At 38.2% G+C, this 20,094-nt stretch overlaps 1 protein-coding gene across 1 annotated transcript in view; it reads left to right on the forward strand.

Moving 5' to 3' along the window:
* man2a1 (mannosidase, alpha, class 2A, member 1) overlaps positions 1-20,094 on the forward strand; it is a 129,371-nt gene that overhangs the window by 94,011 nt on the left and 15,266 nt on the right. Inside the window, exons 16-20 of the mRNA XM_067437845.1 lie at positions 897-1,011; positions 8,200-8,333; positions 11,457-11,598; positions 15,095-15,228; positions 17,224-17,421. Of these exons, the coding sequence (XP_067293946.1) occupies positions 897-1,011; positions 8,200-8,333; positions 11,457-11,598; positions 15,095-15,228; positions 17,224-17,421 (723 nt within the window). The remainder of the gene's footprint in view (positions 1-896; positions 1,012-8,199; positions 8,334-11,456; positions 11,599-15,094; positions 15,229-17,223; positions 17,422-20,094) is intronic.

Raw genomic sequence — 20,094 nt, forward strand, 5'->3', positions numbered from 1 at the left:
TCAGTGGGAAACCAGTCTTGGGCTACAGGGTGATATGGCTGCTGGCTAACCATCTTACATAACCATCTTAATATGGAGAGATGCACTGAAATGTTTCTGATTTAACTGACACCTTACATGACGTGAGAACAGTTGGTTACCTATCACTAACTTTAATCATAAGTTAATAAGAGTATGACAACCAAAAAAAATCCTCTCAGGATACCTGGAATCAGTTTTACAGTACCCCAGGAACATTGTTTTAATTTTTTTGTAGCAGAATTACCATCAAACTGATGAGAGCTTCAGATTTTCCAATGTGTCTCTATGGCGCTGAAACCTAAAGATGTCCAAGTTGCCCGTGCAACTGATGCTCAACTGCTATTGGCTCATCTGCGTTGGTGGGGAGGGGCTTACCGATAGGTCAATTGGAAACCAAGGGAACAACAATGAGAAACAGTTAACACTAACAAACTAAAAGTCCAAAAACTAAACTTTGATGTGACATTATTGTAGTAATTTTATTATTATTATATTTTATTTTTACATAGAAATAATTTGCTACTGCTGAATAGAGGTGCAGGAAATACTGGGTTTTCATTCACTAACATCAATAATTAGAATATTTAAATGTTGTGTTACTATTCCTGTAATCCATTAATTCTTTATATGAGGGTTTTCTGGAAAAATGTATTTTTTGTAAAGATTCATTGAAACTTGTAACATCACTGTGTGTCATTCAGCTGACTAGAGTTTGGTCACTGCTCACAGGGAACTCTGGGAAAGCTCACAAGAGCCCATCTCAGTCTTTCATCGGGGCATCAGGCAGTTTTGTCATGCAGTGTGTTTGGTAGCTCTGCTCTTGGATTTTATGAGTGTGATTTGATTCACATTGATTCTCTCTCTTTCTCACACAGAATTATTCTCCCCATCAACCGCCGGTGGTTCGAGTCACTAAAGGGCCGCTGTTTTCTGAAGTCACCACTACCTTCACACACATCATACACACTCTCCGTCTCTACAACATCCAGGGTAAGAGAGGACGGCAAACACTCAACAACAGCAGTTCTCACTTATTCAAACAGTCACCACTATTTACAGTATGTAAATCAGATATTTACACAAGGGATTCACAAAATGACATAATATCAAGTTGGACTGGTCATCTTAACAAGATCCTGCATCATTAGGCAGGTTTCGGGTTTTTGTTTATGCCGAAAGACAATGGTAGGAAGGCAGCAATGTGAGCTCAGGAAGCTGATTGACCCCTGGGATAGAAAAAATAGTGAATTTCGAAATCCTTAAAGTTCTGCTGGATGATGTCCTTTTCTTTTAATCTTTGCTAAGACAGCCTTTGATTTACAGTGCTGTAGCAGCTTGTTTTTTTATTGAACGCTGTACAAAGCTTTTTTCTAGTGCAATTCTTGCAATAGAAATCTTTACATTTTGAACTTAAGCTTTTAAATGTTCCTCAAACAGTAACAATTGGAACTGTGCAATGACACCAATGACACAAGAAGTGCATTACACCATCAAGTAACAAAGATTTAATCAGCATCAGACAAAGAAGTTTGATACTTGAAAAAAAGACAGTCATGCAAAAGTTTAATGTTGAAATTATGAAATGGATCACTTCATAAAAGAAAGAAATGCATTCAGAAAGTTTTCATATTTTTCTTAATAAGAGCACCAGGACGTTGGACGGTCAGTTTGTGACCCCCTCTGGCTGGGTGAGATAATGTACATAATGTTGTTTTTGAAAGAGCGGAGCAGTCACATGAGCCATTTCCCCGTAGCCCTAGGGAGTTTTGCCCCAGTGATGTTTGTTTTTGTCCAAAAGGGAAAAGAATGAAGAATGAACTCTCGTGGGTTATTCCCTTGAGTTAAAACTCAATTTAAGATGCAAAGCTTAAAAGGTTACTTCAGTGATTAGCATATGGCTTTATATCAGTAAAAACCCTGGAGTATATTCCAATGATTGTGCTTTCCCCCCCTCATATCCCCGCTGAGACAAGTGATTTATGTAGTTTATTTCTGGAAAAATTCCTCAGATGACGCAAATTGACGATATTTGCATCATCGGAGGAATTTTTGGCCAAAAGCTAAAGACTACAGCCAGCAGAGGGAGCCATTTCCGCATGTTTTGAACCCGCGCATGGGGGATGGAGATCGCACTCAGAGCTCAGCTCTCAGCTACAGGCATTCATGTAAACGGAGCTATGATGAGCAATGTAAGTCTTTTAACTTCTCATATTAATTTCTATGAAAGTTAAGCTTCCAAAGGCATGAATTGAAAATGCGCCAGACTGAACACACGTTGTGAATGTAAGTTATGCCGAGAGCGTGGACGCAATTACCTTAGCTCTCATCACGAGAGCTCATCATTCGGCTCATTCATGACGGTAAATGTAATCTGACTCCTGCAGCGTCAGAGCTGTGACACTCACGCGACTCACTCATTATGTTGAGCAGACACTTTCAGTATTTAATTGTAGTGTCTGTTCTCTAACTCAGTCACGGTAATCCAATAGCGGTGGCTTTGGGAGAGGCCTCGTAGGGCAGCGAACCCATGAGACAAAAATACATTTTCTGTCTTTTCTCAGTCTAAAAGGCACCAAATTCAAAAATAATTGTACATTTCTCCAACATTAATGACCCAGTTTATATACAGATTAATCTTCCCAGTGCTGAAGTACCCCTTTAAAGGGATAGTGTAAATTCTGTCATGAATTGCTCGCCCTCATGTTGTTTCAAACCCATAAGACCTTTGTTCATCTTCAGAACACAAATTAAAATATATTTGATTAAATCCAAGAGCTGAATTATTATTTTGAATGACATGAGGGTGAGTAATTAATGACAGAATTTGAATTTTTTGGTGAACTATCCCTTTAAGAAGAGGAACCTGTTCTCATAGAGAAAATAGTTGTCCCTCTTTTGTGATTTTGAAGGAATATATATTTTTTTAAAAACCATAAAAATCTTTACAAAATACTATTACTTCATTATGTACTCATCTCAATCTAAAATGAACACAAGAAAATAGCGTACTGTTCTAAAATAAACAAAAGAAATTTTGAAGAATGTATTGGTCCCTCTTTTCCTTGCAGTTACAACTGTAACGGGCCTGTTCAAACATTGGTCTCTAGTGTTCAAAGTCACTGTTCAAAGTTTACTGATTGAACTAAGCGTAAAGTAGGATCACGTTGGCCGTTGCATCTTGGCATCATGCCCGGATAACAGAAAATGGGCAAAGAGGCGGGAGGTTGGCGGAGCTGAGATGAAGTGATGACTAAAGGCTGGAATACACTACACGATGTTTGCCCCGATTTTCCCCCGATTTACAGTCTGAACAATTTGACGCTAGTTGACCAAAGTCAGAGCCAGTCTGCAGATTTGAGCCGAATTCCATGACAAATCGCGTAGTATATCATGGCCACAGACTCTTTTTCGATTTTTTAGCTTCAGATTTTGATTCCATCCAGTCAGAGGATGTCAAACATGTTTGATATTTTGAGCCGATTTTAGAACACATAGGTTGCATCGCTACCGAAACCGGAAATCACTGACTACAAGCCAAAGAAGATCAACGAACAAGAAATGGAGACCAGCAGGATCACAAAGCGGTACTCCACCATGGAAGAAAAACGTATTCAAGTGTGGAGCAGGAGTCTCTCTATAATGTGGACAACAACTGTTATTGTTATTTTAAAATCTGTTCAGATTTTAAAAATTGTGTAGTGTATTCCAGCCTTAACAGATAGCAGACAAACGACAATCCACCTGTCACTCAGAGTGACCACGCCCTTAATTATGCAAAACTTTAAGGCTTTTTTATAATGAAAACGAATGAGATTCTGCTCCCTTCTGGAACCTGTCCCTAATGACCTGTCGATGAATGGCAGTTCAAGTCACTTCTGTATTGGCTTCAACAGAAACAGGGGGAGGTCGCTGCTTGGGCAAAACCAAGTGTTAAGTGTTAAGTGTAAAGCAGAGACGAGTCATTGCCATTACCCCTCATCGTGCGTCACGTCCAGATAACAAAAAATTAGCAAAGAGACGGGACATGGGCAGAGCTGAGGTGACTCGATGACTAACAGACAGCGGATAAATTGCTATCCGCCTGTAACGCAGATTGGCCACGCCCTTAATTATGCAGAACAGGGTTCGTACGGTCATGAAAAACCTGGAAAAGTCATTTTATTTAAAAGGAATTTTAAAATAGCAATTTCCAGACCTAAAAAAGTTTTGGAAAAACGAATAAACCTGGAAAAGGTTTTGGAAAAGTCAGGGAAAAGTTCAGGGAAAAAGTTCAGGGAAAAAAGGACTACTGTCAAATAAAAATAAAGAAAATAAGAACAAATAACTTAAATACAAGCAGCACACAAATAAACACTATTGAGCAAAGATACTGATAAAATAAACAATGCTTTTCAGGTTTTTCAGGTAGGTCTAACAGTTTTTAGGTAGAGAAATTGAATAAAGTAATCAAATGTAAAATAATTGCATCTTTCACTGTTTAAATAAAAGATTATATTCTTTTATTCAATCAAGCTATTCAATCAAGAACAGTGAGTGATGTCCTTTTGTCTGACAGACAGCAGTAAAGGCTACTGCTCCTTTAAGACCCAATGCAGGGATGTGTGTCATCTTTCTCGACTCTATACAGTTCACTTAAGGCATAACTATGTCTGCTTGGATACTCATCAAGATGGACAGGTTGACATACTTTTTGTGTGAACTCAATATTTGCGTGCTGTGAGACGTTTGCGCGCTGGGATGAGCGCACAGACACAGATCTTCTCACAGTGTGCGGCCGAGTTCTCACTCGCGTCTTCTGGGGAATATACCCGGGTGATGACAGTGAAAATGTCTGGTCAAATTCGGACATACGGCAGCACTCGCATGCATTGAACAGTTTACAAAGAGCCCACGTTCAGTTTTGCCCACATTTTTCTTTTACTATCCTTGTTTTAATGTATCACTGAGGAGCCAGCACGTGTATCCATCGACAGAAATATACATAAAGCATTATTTTCAAGTTACAACCCATATTAAAGATGCGTCATCAGATGTGAGATGAACCGCGGTGCAAGTGCACCTTTTACACAGCAGCCCTGCTCTGCTCTCGTCAGACGGCACCCCGGTTGGGCAACGCTGGTATAGACCCAGCTCCCAACCTAACTTTGAGAATAGATTAACGGCGTTATTTTTTTTATCACCCGATAAGAGTTTCGCGTTGAAGCAGCACGTTAACGCCGATAACGCCCACCACTAATTTTATTATTTATGTAATTCCTTTACGAAATTGTTTAATGCAGCACTCAATGGTCACTATTTTAACGATCTGAAACGCAAGTGTCAAAGCACGAAACGCAAGTAACTTTGTGGGCGGGTCTCGGCGCTGTTGCTATTTTCCCGGCGGGATAAATGCCTCTTGTGCCTGGCGCAAATCTAAAATGGGTTGGTCTGAAGTAGCTTCATTATTCATATGAATGTAGCTTAAAACGTATCTGTAAAAATATATGTATGCATGGCTTTATTCAGTGCTGTCATCGCTGGTTTCAAAACACGTCTCCGTTATATTGTCATTTTATGCTTATCCGGCTACAACACAACCTTGTTTCTGCAGTGACTTTCAGCATGTTTCATATAATAACGTCTGACGTTTACATCACATAAACCATGCGGAATCTTATCAGAGCGATCAGACTGAAACACATTTCTAGAAATGCATTTTGAAGAGGATTTTAAACCACTTATGAATGTACCCCACCCCCCATGCTTTACGTTTGCTAAATCTGGATTTCAATTGGATATGCACAAAAATCTGATTTTGGAATGAAGGTCTGAACAAGCCTTTATTATCTTTTACCCTGTGTCCTACACCAGTTCGGGGTGGTTGTTAGGATAAAAGAGCTAACATTTTCTATAAATAAGCTATGAGTTCAATAAGGACACACTCATGTTAAAAATATTCCAAGCTATCATACACCATAAAAAAACCTTGTTTTCATAGTTGTGCTGCTATATAGAGCATGTTCTTCTACCTTTAAGGGTTTTTATTTTGATTGAAACTGAACATATTTGTTTCTTGCACTGTTTAATTCCCGAAGGGTTAATTAGTCTAATTAAAAATTGTACATTTAACATGACTTATTTTCATTGTACTTGGTAAATCTAATTGCTCTTATTCTCATCCGGCTTAAGCCAGGAACAGCGTGGAGAAAAAAACATGCAAACAAGTTGATCAAGTTTAAAAAAGGAAAGCAGTCATTTGTCACTGAAAAATTTAGTTTTTAGTATTTAGGTGGTTTGTATGGGATTATGCAAATGTAATGCCAAACAGTAAATAAGCAGTTGTTTTGTCCATTATCAACCTAATGATTCATAATGCTTATTATGCTCATAACCACTTAATTTTACTGACAACTGCTTCTTAAATGAATTTCAGAGTTTAGCGCAGGTTTTCGCAAAATGCTTGCTCTTAAAAGATGGGTCAGAACTCAGTACCCAATTTATTTGGACCAACATGCTCCTCAGAATCACAACCTGTAAGTACACATAGTTATTTAAGTATATATTTTCTACTGGGTGTTCAGAATACATAGTATTGTGTTTTATATTGTTTAAGTTTCCGGCTAACCAACTGACATTATTACTATTTTACTGAAATACTTCTGCAGTTTAGCTGTGGGCCAATATTAACTAAAACTGAGTCTATTTAGGGCAGATTGTCTGTCGTAAAAATAAAGGATAGAGTAAGATTTGTTCTGCAAACTTTAATGTTTAATGTTTTAATCATAACACATTTTAATCAGTGCTCGGCTAACTTATGCACTAATATTGATACAGTTCCCGCATGTGTACTGCAATAAGAATTAGAAATAAATTAAAAATATACACATCGGTTTGTTGATGGACATACACTTGGTAATGCTGATGGTAAGGAATTACAGTTGCAACATCTGAAAATGTACCTCAAAACGAGTAGCGCATCACTGAGAAACATCCTGCTTAAATCGTCCTTGTAAAGGAGGTTCAGGTTGAATAACTAGTTCTTTCAATGTTTGAACATCGGACTCGTGCTCGGATTGATACTGTAAAATCGATGTTATCGTTACTGTCTTTACAGTTTATAATCACTGAGCTTTAGGAATACTCAAGAGCTGAAGAACAATTTAGCTTCCGACGCGTGTTGTAAGTGGTAGACCGATCTTGGCCATCTGGCCAATCAGAGCAGAGTAGGCTAATAGAAAGGAGGGATTTAGAGAGACTGATTAACTTGACAAGTCGTTTGAGAATCATTGTAAAATGTGGTGATGTGCAATGTACATTATGATTTTTTTTTTTTTTCTTTGATGCATGTAAACATGTTGTAGGAGACCTCCAAAACTATATTAGGAACCTTTAAAATGACATATTAGGGGCACTTTAAAGTTCAGCAACCTCCTCCCTGTAGGCAGTCTCATCACCATTCAATATTAGCCCCATTACAGTGGTGTCATCAGCAAACTTAATTATTGCGTTTGTGCTGTGGGTTGGTGTTCAATCGTGGGTATGAAGTTAATAGAGGAGAGGACTCTGCATGCAATCTTGTGGAGCTCCTGTGCTAAATGTCAGAGTGGAGGAGTAATGCATCCACAGCCTGACTGTTTGTGTTCGGTTTATTAAAACAATCTTTGATCCGTTTGCATAATTGGTTATTTGATTGAGCAGTTTGGTTACCATTCTGCTTGGAATAATTGTGTTAAATGCAGAACCAAATTCCTTGCGTATGTTCCCAGGTGCTCCAAACGGTTCAGCACAGTGTTGATCACATCATCCGTTTACCTGGTTTTGAGCAAAGATTTTTTTTTGTATGCAAACTGATGTTGATCTGGTTCAGGAGAAAGTGTCAATTTGACGTGCCTCAGCAATACCCCCTCAAAACATCCCAGTGGAGCTGAGAGCTACAGGTCTATAATCATTGAAGCTCCTGATAGCTGGGACAGGCACAGTGGTGGCATTTTTGGGGCAATTAGGGACAGTGCACATTGCTAGAGAGAGGTTGAAGGTGTTGCAAGAAACCTCCACCAGCTGATCGGCACAATCCTTGAGTGCCCTTCCATAGAGTGTCAGAAACTGTAGTTTGGAAGTGGAGGAAACAGATGTCCAATACCTTTTCTATTGTCTGTGCTCAGTCGGCCATTTTGACCCCCCTCTCTCTCTTTCTTATAGGTGTAGAGGGTCAGTCGGTGGAGATCTGTAACACTGTAGATATAAGAGGCGAAATCAACCATGAAATTGCAATGAGGATAACCTCGGATCTGAACAGCAAGGATCGATTCTTTACTGACCTCAATGGCTACCAGGTAGTAGAACAGAACATTATTTATATTCTTTTTCCTGACACCCACATACACATTCAAGTTTACACGGTTTATATGCAAGTGTGAATTATAGAGGCAAGGCAGTGTCTGATGCTGCAGTTGGTGTTCGGTGGGAGGTTGAAGGGGATTTTTGAAGGGGATACAAATAATACAGCCAAAATTGTACTTGTTAATATATGTGTGTACTTGTTAATATAAGTTTTGGTGCACTGAAAAATGATCTTAAGTCCGTTTTTCTATTCTCTGTAATTTTATCTGGCCACCAACACAAATTAATAGTTGTTAAAATATCATAGGTTCACTACATGGCAATATAGTTTTTAAATTACATTGCTGCTTCCACATAGTACTGAGCAAAACCCAACATGGTCGGTCTACAATATTAGCCTAATGTCAGGTCACACAATAGGCTTATTGCCATGTTAAGGCTGTTATATACTTCACAAGAACAGCAAAAAAAGCACTCGTAGCCCTGGTTTGGGAGTTCTCGCAGCTTGTTCTCGACACACCGCCTGAGCAGAACTTTTTTCTTGTGGGTGTCTGAGAACTATTGTGTGATTGGTCAGAAATGTAAAGTGGGCGGGGTTAATGCAGTGAAACAGAGTTGTTCGGCACCTGTTTTTCTCGTGAAGTATGGAATGTCCTGGCCAGAACAAACTTTGTTCTTGTTCTTGCAACCTCGAGAAAATGAACACATTTCTGTGCTCTTGCAAAGTATGTCCCAAGCTTTAGTTGTAGTGGGGTGACTTACGACAAGCTAAGTTTTGGGGGATAAAACATATATATATATATATATATATATATATATATATATAGGTCTTTTATTGTTTTAATACTGATGATTTTGGCATACAGCTCATGAAAACCCAAAATTCCTATCTCAAAAAATTAGCATATCATGAAAAGGTTCTCTAAACGAGCTATTAACCTAATCATCTGAATCAACTAATTAACTCTAAACACCTGCAAAAGATTCCTGAGGCTTTAAAAACTCCCAGCCTGGTTCATTACTCAAAACCGCAATCATGGGTAAGACTGCCGACCTGACTGCTGTCCAGAAGGCCATCATTGACACCCTCAAGCGAGAGGGTAAGACACAGAAAGAATTTCTGAACAAATAGGTTGTTCCCAGAGTGCTGTATCAAGGCACCTCAGTGGGAAGTCTGTGGGAAGGAAAAAGTGTGGCAAAAAACGCTGCACAACGAGAAGAGGTGACCGGACCCTGAGGAGGATTGTTGAGAAGGACCGATTCCAGACCTTGGGGGACCTACGGAAGCAGTGGACTGAGTCTGGAGTAGAAACATCCAGAGCCACCGTGCACAGGCGTGTGCAGGAAATGGGCTACAGGTGCCGCATTCCCCAGGTCAAGCCACTTTTGGGCTACAGAGAAGCAGCACTGGACTGTTGCTCAGTGGTCCAAAGTACTTTTTTGAAAGCAAATTTTGCATGTTAGTCGGAAATCAAGGTGCCTGAGTCTGGAGGAAGACTGGGGAGAAGGAAATGCCAAAATGCCTGAAGTCCAGTGTCAAGTACCCACAGTCAGTGATGGTCTGGGGTGCCATGTCAGCTGCTGGTGTTGGTCCATTGTGTTTTATCAAGGGCAGGGTCAATGCAGCTAGCTATCAGGAGATTTTGGAGCACTTCATGCTTCCATCTGCTGAAAAGCTTTATGAAGATGAAGATTTCGTTTTTCAGCACGACCTGACACCTGCTCACAGTGCCGAAACCACTGGTAAATGGTTTACTGACCATGGTATTACTGTGCTCAATTGGCCTGCCAACTCTCCTGACCTGAACCCCATAGAGAATCTGTGGGATATTGTGAAGAGAGAGTTGAGAGACGCAAGACCCAACACTCTGGATGAGCTTAAGGCCGCTATCGAAGCATCCTGGGCCTCCATAACACCTCAGCAGTGCCACAGGCTGATCGCCTCCCTGCCACGCCGCATTGAAGCAGTCATTTCTGCAAAAGGATTCCCGACCAAGTATTGAGTGCATAACTGAACATAATTATTTGAAGGTTGACTTTTTTTGTATTAAAAACACTTTTCTTTTATTGATCGGATGAATTATGCTAATTTTTTTAGATTAGGTTTTCATGAGCTGTATGCCACAATCATCAGTATTAAAACCATAAAAGACCTGAAATATTTCAGTTGGTGTTCAGTTGGTGTGTGAATCTAAAATATATGAAAGTTTAATTTTTATCATTACATTATGGAAAATAATGAACTTTATCACAATATGCTAATTTTTTTAGAAGGACCGGTGTGTGTATGTATATATATATGTTTCATCCCAAAAAACATTAATATCGACAGAAGCTACTCTTATTACCTGGTCATACACACACATCAAGTTTGATGGAACCAAATTATCATTCGTCTCTAAATAAAGATTACACAGCTGAATGAAAGTGAAATAAGTTCAAGTTAAATACATGATCTCATAGACGGCTAGCTCGACTAATTCTGTTTACAGAAAAGTAAAACTAATCAACAAAAGAGTCATCAGAAGTTAGTTAATTTGCTTGAAGTGATGTTTTGACAGTCTTGTTTGATTTTGGTTGATAGTGTCAAAATGCGCTGTTGTTGTTTTTGGACGGCATAATGAAAATGTCAGTTTATTTTTCATTTCTCTTGACAAATAATTAATCAAAACAGTTTAGAGTGTGCTGCAGGGCTGACCAAAATCAACAAGTGTCAATTTAAATCACTCTGTCAAGTTATCTTGACACGTTGGGGTATTAGCGTGGCATTTAATTAGCTGATGATGTCTTTCTGGCATTGGCCGGGATTAAGTGCTTCTCTTCGGTCCAAACTAATTAACTGACTTCACAAAACAAATGCCTCATGAATAAAAACAGTGGGATTTTCCTCTAAGTCACATTAACACACACACACACACACACACACACACACACACACACACACACACACACACACACACACACACACACAAATCGAAGCACATCGATTTACAGTGTTTTTCCTTCAGAAAAGTGTCTCCACATGCCCATGCTCATTGTTTTCAGGTCTCTGAACAGGAAGAATTTGTATTTTTTTTCTCCCTGCAGTGCTAAAATGCCTTGGGCTGTTTTTACAGGTGCAGCCGAGGAAAACAATGGATAAGCTCCCCCTGCAGGCAAACTTCTACCCCATGTCCAGCATGATCTACCTGCAGGACGCCAGCGCCAGACTCTCTCTACTCACCGCACAGTCACTAGGAGCCGCAAGCCTCAAGAGCGGTCAGAGTTTTAACTTACTTCCGAGTGCTTTAGGTTTTCTGTTCATCGTAAAGCCTCATGAAATCACTATTGAAACATTTTGGCTTTGCCCCATGTTTGTTGGGCCCTGTTTACACCAGGTATTAAGGGTGCTTTCACACCTGCCTCATTTAGTTCGGTTGAATCGTACTAGAGTTCGTTTCCCTCTTTGGTGCGGTTCGTTTGGTCAGGTCTGAAAGGAGCAATCGCACTCGGGTGCGCACCAAAAGCAGACCAAACAAGCGTACCGAGACCTCCTTGAAGAGGTGGTCTCTGTACGCTTTCAAACGATCTCTGGAGCGGTTCGTTTGTGGTGAGAACGTGATCCGACCTCGAACAGAACCAACTGCAAAAGTACTGATCATTTTTGGACTGAACCAGCTGCCGTAGTTAGCTGTGCTGACATTGTGTGCATGATATTACCTGATAGAAGATGAGCATGTCAAGAGTTAATAATTAATGCACACCTCCTCTTGAAGTGACGAGAGATGCGCGCTCGCCGTCTGCAGTGCATTAGAACGTTGTTTTCATGTCGCATCCGTGCTTCATTATAGAAATGTTTTGTTTGCATACTGTGGTAAATACACACAGTGTAGGAGATTATGGCCAGGGACAAAACCAGCCCGCGCAGTCGTCTCTCCATAGTGTTATTATAGTTTGCTGGCTTTGCCTCTTCTGTTGAATTTTCCCACATGTAAATTCTGACCAATCGAAAAGCAGTTTAGGAAATACGCCACGGCCAATGAGTGATGTGGATGTTGTCACGTGCCTGCGTTTTGGTTCGTTTCAACTGGTTCGGACCAAAGCAATCAGTTTGGTGTGAAAAGGAACCAAAAAAGCTGAAAAATGCAACAATGTATAATTGTTTGCCCTTGGTTCGGACCAAATGAACCGAACTAGAGATGTGAAAGCACCCTAAGATACATTTTGGTCGACCGGATCCCAAGTAGACGAGGGAGACACATTCCCGTTTTAAACCTGGTGTTTTAATCCGTCCCTTTTGTCAACTTTTCTAAGGTTGGATCTAAGGTCTATTGACTTTTTCATATCTTTTGATCTAATGGACAAAATGATACGTTTTTTGTCTTCAATACAAACATGGGTCTCCAGCCAATGGTTAAAGGTGTTTAAAGGTCCACTATGTAGTATTTTTGCAGTAAAATATCAAAAAACCACCTGGCCAGTGTTATATGTTTTGTTCAGTTGAGTTGTTACAATATCCCAAGTGTTTCCAACTATTTGTAAATTGTGAGAAAATTGCTATTTTAACCAAGGAGCCGGGAGTTGCCTGTCATGCGTCATATCTGCGCTATCCTCGGTTTCCGGTTTTATTCTGCTTAAACGCTTTACTCTTAGCAGTGTGAAAAAGTGTCACAGCAGCCGCTGAGCGAACGCACAGAGTAACGTCATAACATCATAACATAATTTTAAACACACTTAAAGGTAGGGTAAGTAGGAATTGGTAAACTTTTTTTCAAAATTTGTTTAAACTTTCTTTATACATCAATACATAATTAAAATGTAAGTACTCTGAAAAAGAAAGTATAAAAATTGAGTGTCTGTAGACCTCTCACGACTGTTTTAAAGACAGCTCATTATTTCCATTCACTCCACCTTCTCCCTTCTGGGCTCTTTCCAAAGCCACGCCCCCAAAATACATGAACGCGCATGTTGGAAAGCGCTAAACTTATTTCTCTCTCTGTGTTGTTTATGCTCTGTCGCATTCTCTCATGGAGTTACAGCTCCAGCATATAGGCTAGTCACCGGATGTAAACAAGACCGACTCGTTTAAAACTCCTAATTATATTAACGTCTGCTATATAACATTAATATAATAAATATCTAATTAATTACAGCTCCGTGAAAATGTATTATTAGGCCTATCTCCGCGAGATGTGTAAGTTAAACGCAGAGATGAAAACAGCGCTGTCGTCAGCATTTCATAGACATACACAAACATTAATTTTGATTCCGTACTAGATGAGATAAGAAAAAGAAACAAACCCGCGAATACATCACAGCTATTACAATTCCAGAGAATATTCACTCTTTAGTCTATTAAACACATAAACCTTTTAAAACTGTAGTTTAAAATGAATGCTTATATTTATGATCACAGTTATGGGGATTTGATAGACTCAACTCTCATTTATGTTCTCCATTTGAAAATATTAGACTTTATAAATGTATTTAGCCTGTTGTTAATATGGCTGCATTTATAAATAAAAAGTTGAAACGGCATTAATGTTAAAAAGACTGCACTGTATTTGAAAAAAAAGCCAATTTTTTCAGACTATTTATTGATGTAGATGTCTTTTGTTCTGTATGTAAGGGAGTGAAACCGTAAAAATTACAGTGTTTAAAAAGCTCAGTTCAGGGCTGTTGCTGTAATTGTAAAAAACAGAAATAACACAATAAATAAATATCGGTTCTATATATCGGGTTATCGGCACATAAACATCCAAATAATCGGTATCGGTTATAAAAAATCAATATCGGTCGATCACTAATTGATAGTTGGTCACTCAAACCCCTTTATCTAATTCTCTACTTAACCGTTGAACTCACATATCCGTCGCTTGTAGTCTTTTAATGCTTTCTATCCGCGGTTGTAGTTCTAATCGATTCCTCGTCCAACTCGCAATGGGTTGTGGGCAATATCAGCCGTTAGAGTGCCCATCGATCCATACTTCGGATTCGGACAGAAAATAGTAGACCATCCGGGAATCTTTGGAATACTCTTTTCAACATACTACGATTTGGGACATACTAAATCTATTTTCCAATACTATTTAGGATGGATAGTATGCGAATTGGGACGCAGGGTTAGACAACATTTTATAGATTTGTAATCAACTTGTTGCACTCAAGTTGTTATTCTGATCATATAAAATTAAAAATTAGTTTTTTTTTTAGAGTGGTTCAGATATTTTGAGATTGCTTTGTCTGCATTTGTAATCGTAAAATAAAGTTATACACAGATACACTTTTAAAATATACAGTCGCTCTCTTGTGGGAAATGGTCTTTGTCTGCTCAAGGACATATACAATATTGTATTCAATGATATGGTCTATTATAATGAGTCTGTATAAGCAAATAATTTGACCGCCTACCATTCAGACACATCAATGACCATCAGAACCGTTATCCGCTGACCTTTGCTTAAATAGATTTGGCCTTATATATAAAAAATTATAATTCAGCACTCTGGCAGGTGTACAAGTGTAGGTGAATTGGTGGTGAAAAACACTCCGTCATTGAATGTAAAGTACTTTCATCCATAATTCAATCTGTCAAGTGTGGTTTTGTCAGGTTGTTTTATAAAAATAGATTTATTTGTTTGGTGCTTATACACGGCTCAATGGTCTCATTGACTTTGGCACACATGATTTATGCATGTCCTTTGGAGGCATCAGTGAATGTTCTGGTGAAGTATGTGTGACATACTAATGAAGCTCATTGGTGTGGATTCCACAGGTCAGCTGGAGGTGATTATGGACCGCAGGCTCAATCAGGATGATAATCGAGGTTTGGGTCAGGGAGTCCTGGACAATAAGATCACTGCCAACTCCTTCCGCCTACTGCTGGAGAAGAGGAACTCTGCGGAGGAGGTAATCAGGATGGATAAAAATTAAGGCTAAAGAAGAAAATCATACGTTCATTAATGACAACAGTATGACCGCTGACCATTCACTCAACGTCTGGAATTTTGAAATTGGACATTCTGTTGATTGATATTGTTTTTTTAATTGCACATGCTCATTTCCCCTATTTTAGATATTGTTTTATTACCTTTGCCATCATCTACTGCTCACTTAAGTAAATCTTTAAAATCACTAATATTTTAATAACACTGTTAAACGTGACCTTTAGCCAATCTAAAAATATCCAGACATTTTCATACTGAACATCGTAATGTTTTGATACCTACATTTTAAAATGACTTTTTAATTTTTATTATTTGTTTTAATGTTTTTATTATTATTTCGATACACACCCTACCATTTAGACATTTTGGTCGGTTTTTTAAATAGTTTTAAAGATTTTTTAAAAGTTTTTGAAGAAGTCTCTCATGCTCACCAAGGCTGCATTTATTTGATCAAAAATACAGTAAAACAGTAATACTGTGAGATATTATTAAAAATGACAGTAAATTACTGTTTAATTTGTTTTACTATTTTCTATTTTAATATATACATATTAAAATGTAGTTGATTCCTGTGATGGCAAAGCTGAATTTTCAGTCACATGGTCCTTCAAAAACTTTCCTTATTATTATCAATGTTTAAAACCATTGTGCTGCTTCATATTTTTGTGAGACTGTGATACATGTTTTTTTTTTCCTTCCGAATTCTTTGATGGCTATAAAGTTCAAAAGAAAAGGAATTTTTTAAAACATTATAAATCTCTTTACTGTCAAATTTGATCAATTGAATGCATATTTGCTTAATACAGTTATTAATTTCTATAAAACAACATACCGAACCCAAACTTTGAATGGTATTGTATCTATATAGATAAATAGTATAGCCATTAATTGCTTTAACATTAAAATAATGTTAATGGAATCCTGGTTTTACATGACTGATAATGGGTCCAAGCTTGTTGTTTATAGGTTATTAGTGGTTAAACCGGCTCATTGACCTGGTTTCAGCCTGACCACTGTGGATCAACAATAAACCAGTTCCTGGTTTCTAACTGGCTTAACTACCTTAACTGGTTTTTCCTCACCAGGGTTGACAAAATAACCTGTTGGTTACTGTCTACTTAGACTTTCTTGCGTCATTGCGGCTGTAAAATACAGCAGTAGTTACGTAATTGTTATAATTAATCTAACTAAGCTGTAAACACGTTGACAGTTTAAATAACTTTTCTTTGAAGTGCTGCTACACCATGACACTCATGGTAAAATAAAGATTTTTTGCTCTAATGCAGAATTGTTTGCATCCACAGGCTTGTATTGTTAAAATGAAACAAATTAGTTAAAGCATATTGTGCCTTTTTACAAAGTCTTGATTTTGTTTTTGAGGTTCCATGCTTGAATTTTCAAAAAACACATAATTTTTTACACACAGTGCATCTGGAAAGTATTCACAGCGCTACACTTTCCAAAATGGATTAAATCCATCATTTTTTTTCTCAATTCTATAACAATACCCCATAATGACAACGTGAAAGAAGTTTGTTTGAAATATTTGCAAATGTATTAAAAATAAAAAACAACATTCTGTATTCACAGCCTTTGCTCTTTGAAGCGCGTGCGTGTTTCCTGTTGTGACATTCGCACGTTCTGGCTTTAGTCTGCGCAAGCGCGGAAAGCGCCAAACATTAACAGAACATTCCCATACGATTCCTTGTTAGTCAGATGGGGACGTTTTATTCGGGACTGCTACACAACATTCCCATAATGTTTGCAGAACATTTGGGGACCAAATTAGAATATAATTTTTTTGTTTGCTGAATGTTTTCAGAAGATGTTTGTGTGAATCAATGTACAGTTGGCTGCTTTGCAAATGAGGGTCAGCAAAATGCAGGATTTGCACAAAAGTTGCTAAAATTTCTAGCGAGTTAACATTCTCTGCTAATATACCACTTTTCTGTCTTAGGCCAAGAATGAGGAGACCACACCGAATAGTTATCCGTCTATACTGAGTCACATGTCGTACATGTACCTCAACCATCCTCTCATCTCAATGCCAGTCAGTCAGAACTCGGACGCCCCATCCTTGATTCCCTACAGCCCTCTTAGCGCCTCCTTCCCCTGCGACATGCATCTGGTCAACCTGCGCTCTATCCAGTCTAAGGTATGTCTCTTTTGTGTTTGTATCTTCTATCTAGAGGATTTGAAAGAGGAAGCTGAAAGTTGTTTTGGTCATAATTAGGGAGTATAGGATTGCTGGCTCAGTTCCTAAGAGGGCCATAAAGTGTATTGACCTTCAAATTGATATATCAGAGTCCCATTTCCCCAGGCTGAATGGTAATAATTTAAAACATGACAGGATAAAGGTAAAAATGCTCAGAAGTGGGCTTATGGGACAGTTTGAAAGATTTCATAGCGGATGAGAGGATGTGAGGATGTGATTCATGCTGACTTAAATGCTTAAATGGGTCTTATCATGAGGATTCACATTTTGCTTGATCTTTTGAGATAAAAGACTTCATCGTACTGTTAAAACATACTGTCACTTTGAGAACTCAATACTTCCTACAAAGTGACTGTTTATAGAAATGACATGTTAAAATACATGACTAGCTGACATTAATATGTCAAATGCATATTTAGTATTCATAAATGGATATGGATAGTTATTCTTAACTCCAGAAGAAATGCTGTTACTCTGAAGTATTCTTCTGAAGATTCTCAATGTTAGAAAGACTGACATTTATTTTGAACAATATCAATTCCAAACCACATTAATCTTAATAACTACTATTCATTTTGTATTTAATCATTAATAAGTGATATAATATAAATGTTCATGGAGGCTGGAAATGAAAAACACCTTGTATTCATTTGTGCAGAATTATTAGGCATGTTTTCTTTTACAGATAAAATAAATTTAAAAAAGAGATTTAACTATAACTACTGTCAAAAATTATGAAATGCCCATGAGAAGGATACAATACTAATGCGATAATAGAAATTGCAGTTATGGCATGACTATTGGACATTGGGTCAGCAGGGTCAGACAAAAACAGGTGGCAAAGAAAAGATACTCTACTGCAAAAGAATGAAGAATTATGTGTGAAGCCATCAGATACCCTTTAGTCTCCAGCACCAACATTTTCCACAACTGCAACCTACCTAGAGTCTCCAGAAATGCTAGGTGTCCGGATCTCAGAGACTTAAGTTAGATAAGGTATCTTTACAAATGACCCCCACTTAAGTTAGATAGGTCCATACATACCATTGTCTTCTCCGTGGGTGCCATAACGCATGCCTTAACTGTCTGACACACCCACCGCTAGCCTAGCTTAGCAGAAAGACTGGAGGTAAACGGTTCCAGCTAGCCTACTGCTCAGTAAGTGACAAAATAATGGCAACATTGTCCAATTTACATGTTGTGATGTGTATAGTTAAATTGTGTACTAATGTGGTTTTCTAGACTGATATGGCTAGGAACTATACTCTCATTCCTGCATAATAATGAAGGAACTTTGCTGCCGTACCAGGGGTGCAGCGGCACAATGATATTACAGCGGCTGAAAATTGGCTAACTTCCGTCAACATACCAACGTGACAACCTACTTGTACAGAGAGCATGCTGGGGACTTTTTTCAGGCGCTGCGTAATATCATGGTACAGCTGCAAATTTCCTTGATTATTATGCAGGAATGAGAGTATAGCTCCTAGCTATATCGGTCTAGCCTAGAAATCTAGACGCACCCTAGCGTCAGCAAATCTAATCTGCCGCGAGTATCGTCTAGCAATTCTCAATACCTTCTGAGCTGGAAAAACTCTGGTCAGGCCAATCATATCGTGTATAGAGTCGGTGGGCGGGGCTTAACATGATGACGGCAGAGTTGCGCTTGCATGCTACTAGTAAACACAGAAGCTGGCGAACAACGGTCTTCTGAATTAGCTTGACCTCGACTCTGGAAGACTTAGAGTTAAAGGTAGAATTGGTTAAAAAACTTTTTTTCCAAATTTGTTTAAACTTTCTTTATATATCAATACATAATTAAAATGTAAGTACTCTGAGAAAGAAAGTATAAAAATTGAGTGTCTGTAGACCTCTCACGACTGTTTTAAAGACAGCTCATTATTTCCATTTACTCCACCTTCTCCCTTCTGGGCTCTTTCCAAAGCCACGCCCCCAAAATACATGAACGCGCCTCACCGACCGCTCAGCTGGAAGACGCATTATTTACCTGAGAGGAGCGGAGTGCATGTAGTCACATGTCAGAATCACATTTAATAAAAAATCTAACTTTATCAGTATGAATATAATCAAATAAGATGTCTTTTAGTACTCACTATCAAGCTAGAATACCGATACTGGTAAAGTTTAAAATATATTTGTGTTTTATTCGGTAACGAGCTAGTTATATTTATAAGCCAAAGCTAAAAACGGGTAGCATTGATATGTTATTCCAATAACATCAGTTATACTGTGATGAAGATGAATTTCGTGTAAGATTCATAAAATATTCTGTGTTTTGCATGTAAGAGTTTCCATGATAATAATAATAATAATAACTTTATTTTATATAGCGCTTTTAAAAGTAAATTCTCAGAGCACTTCACATTAGTAAAATTAAGACAGATAAAACAGGGATGGTAAACACAATATAAAAATAATAATAATTTAAAAAAAATAAAAAATAAACATTACTTAGCATAAAGTTACAATGTTATACACTTAGCCCTTAGTAGAGATGTTAAATACTCAATATGCTTAGCTCAAGTTGATCGCTGTCGTGTTGCATTTCGCAAAATTTAACTTTAGATAACAAAATGCATGTGTAAAGGCTAG

Source organism: Pseudorasbora parva, chromosome 3 (genome assembly GCF_024679245.1).
Source record: "Pseudorasbora parva isolate DD20220531a chromosome 3, ASM2467924v1, whole genome shotgun sequence".
In the NCBI taxonomy this organism is placed as follows: domain Eukaryota; kingdom Metazoa; phylum Chordata; class Actinopteri; order Cypriniformes; family Gobionidae; genus Pseudorasbora; species Pseudorasbora parva.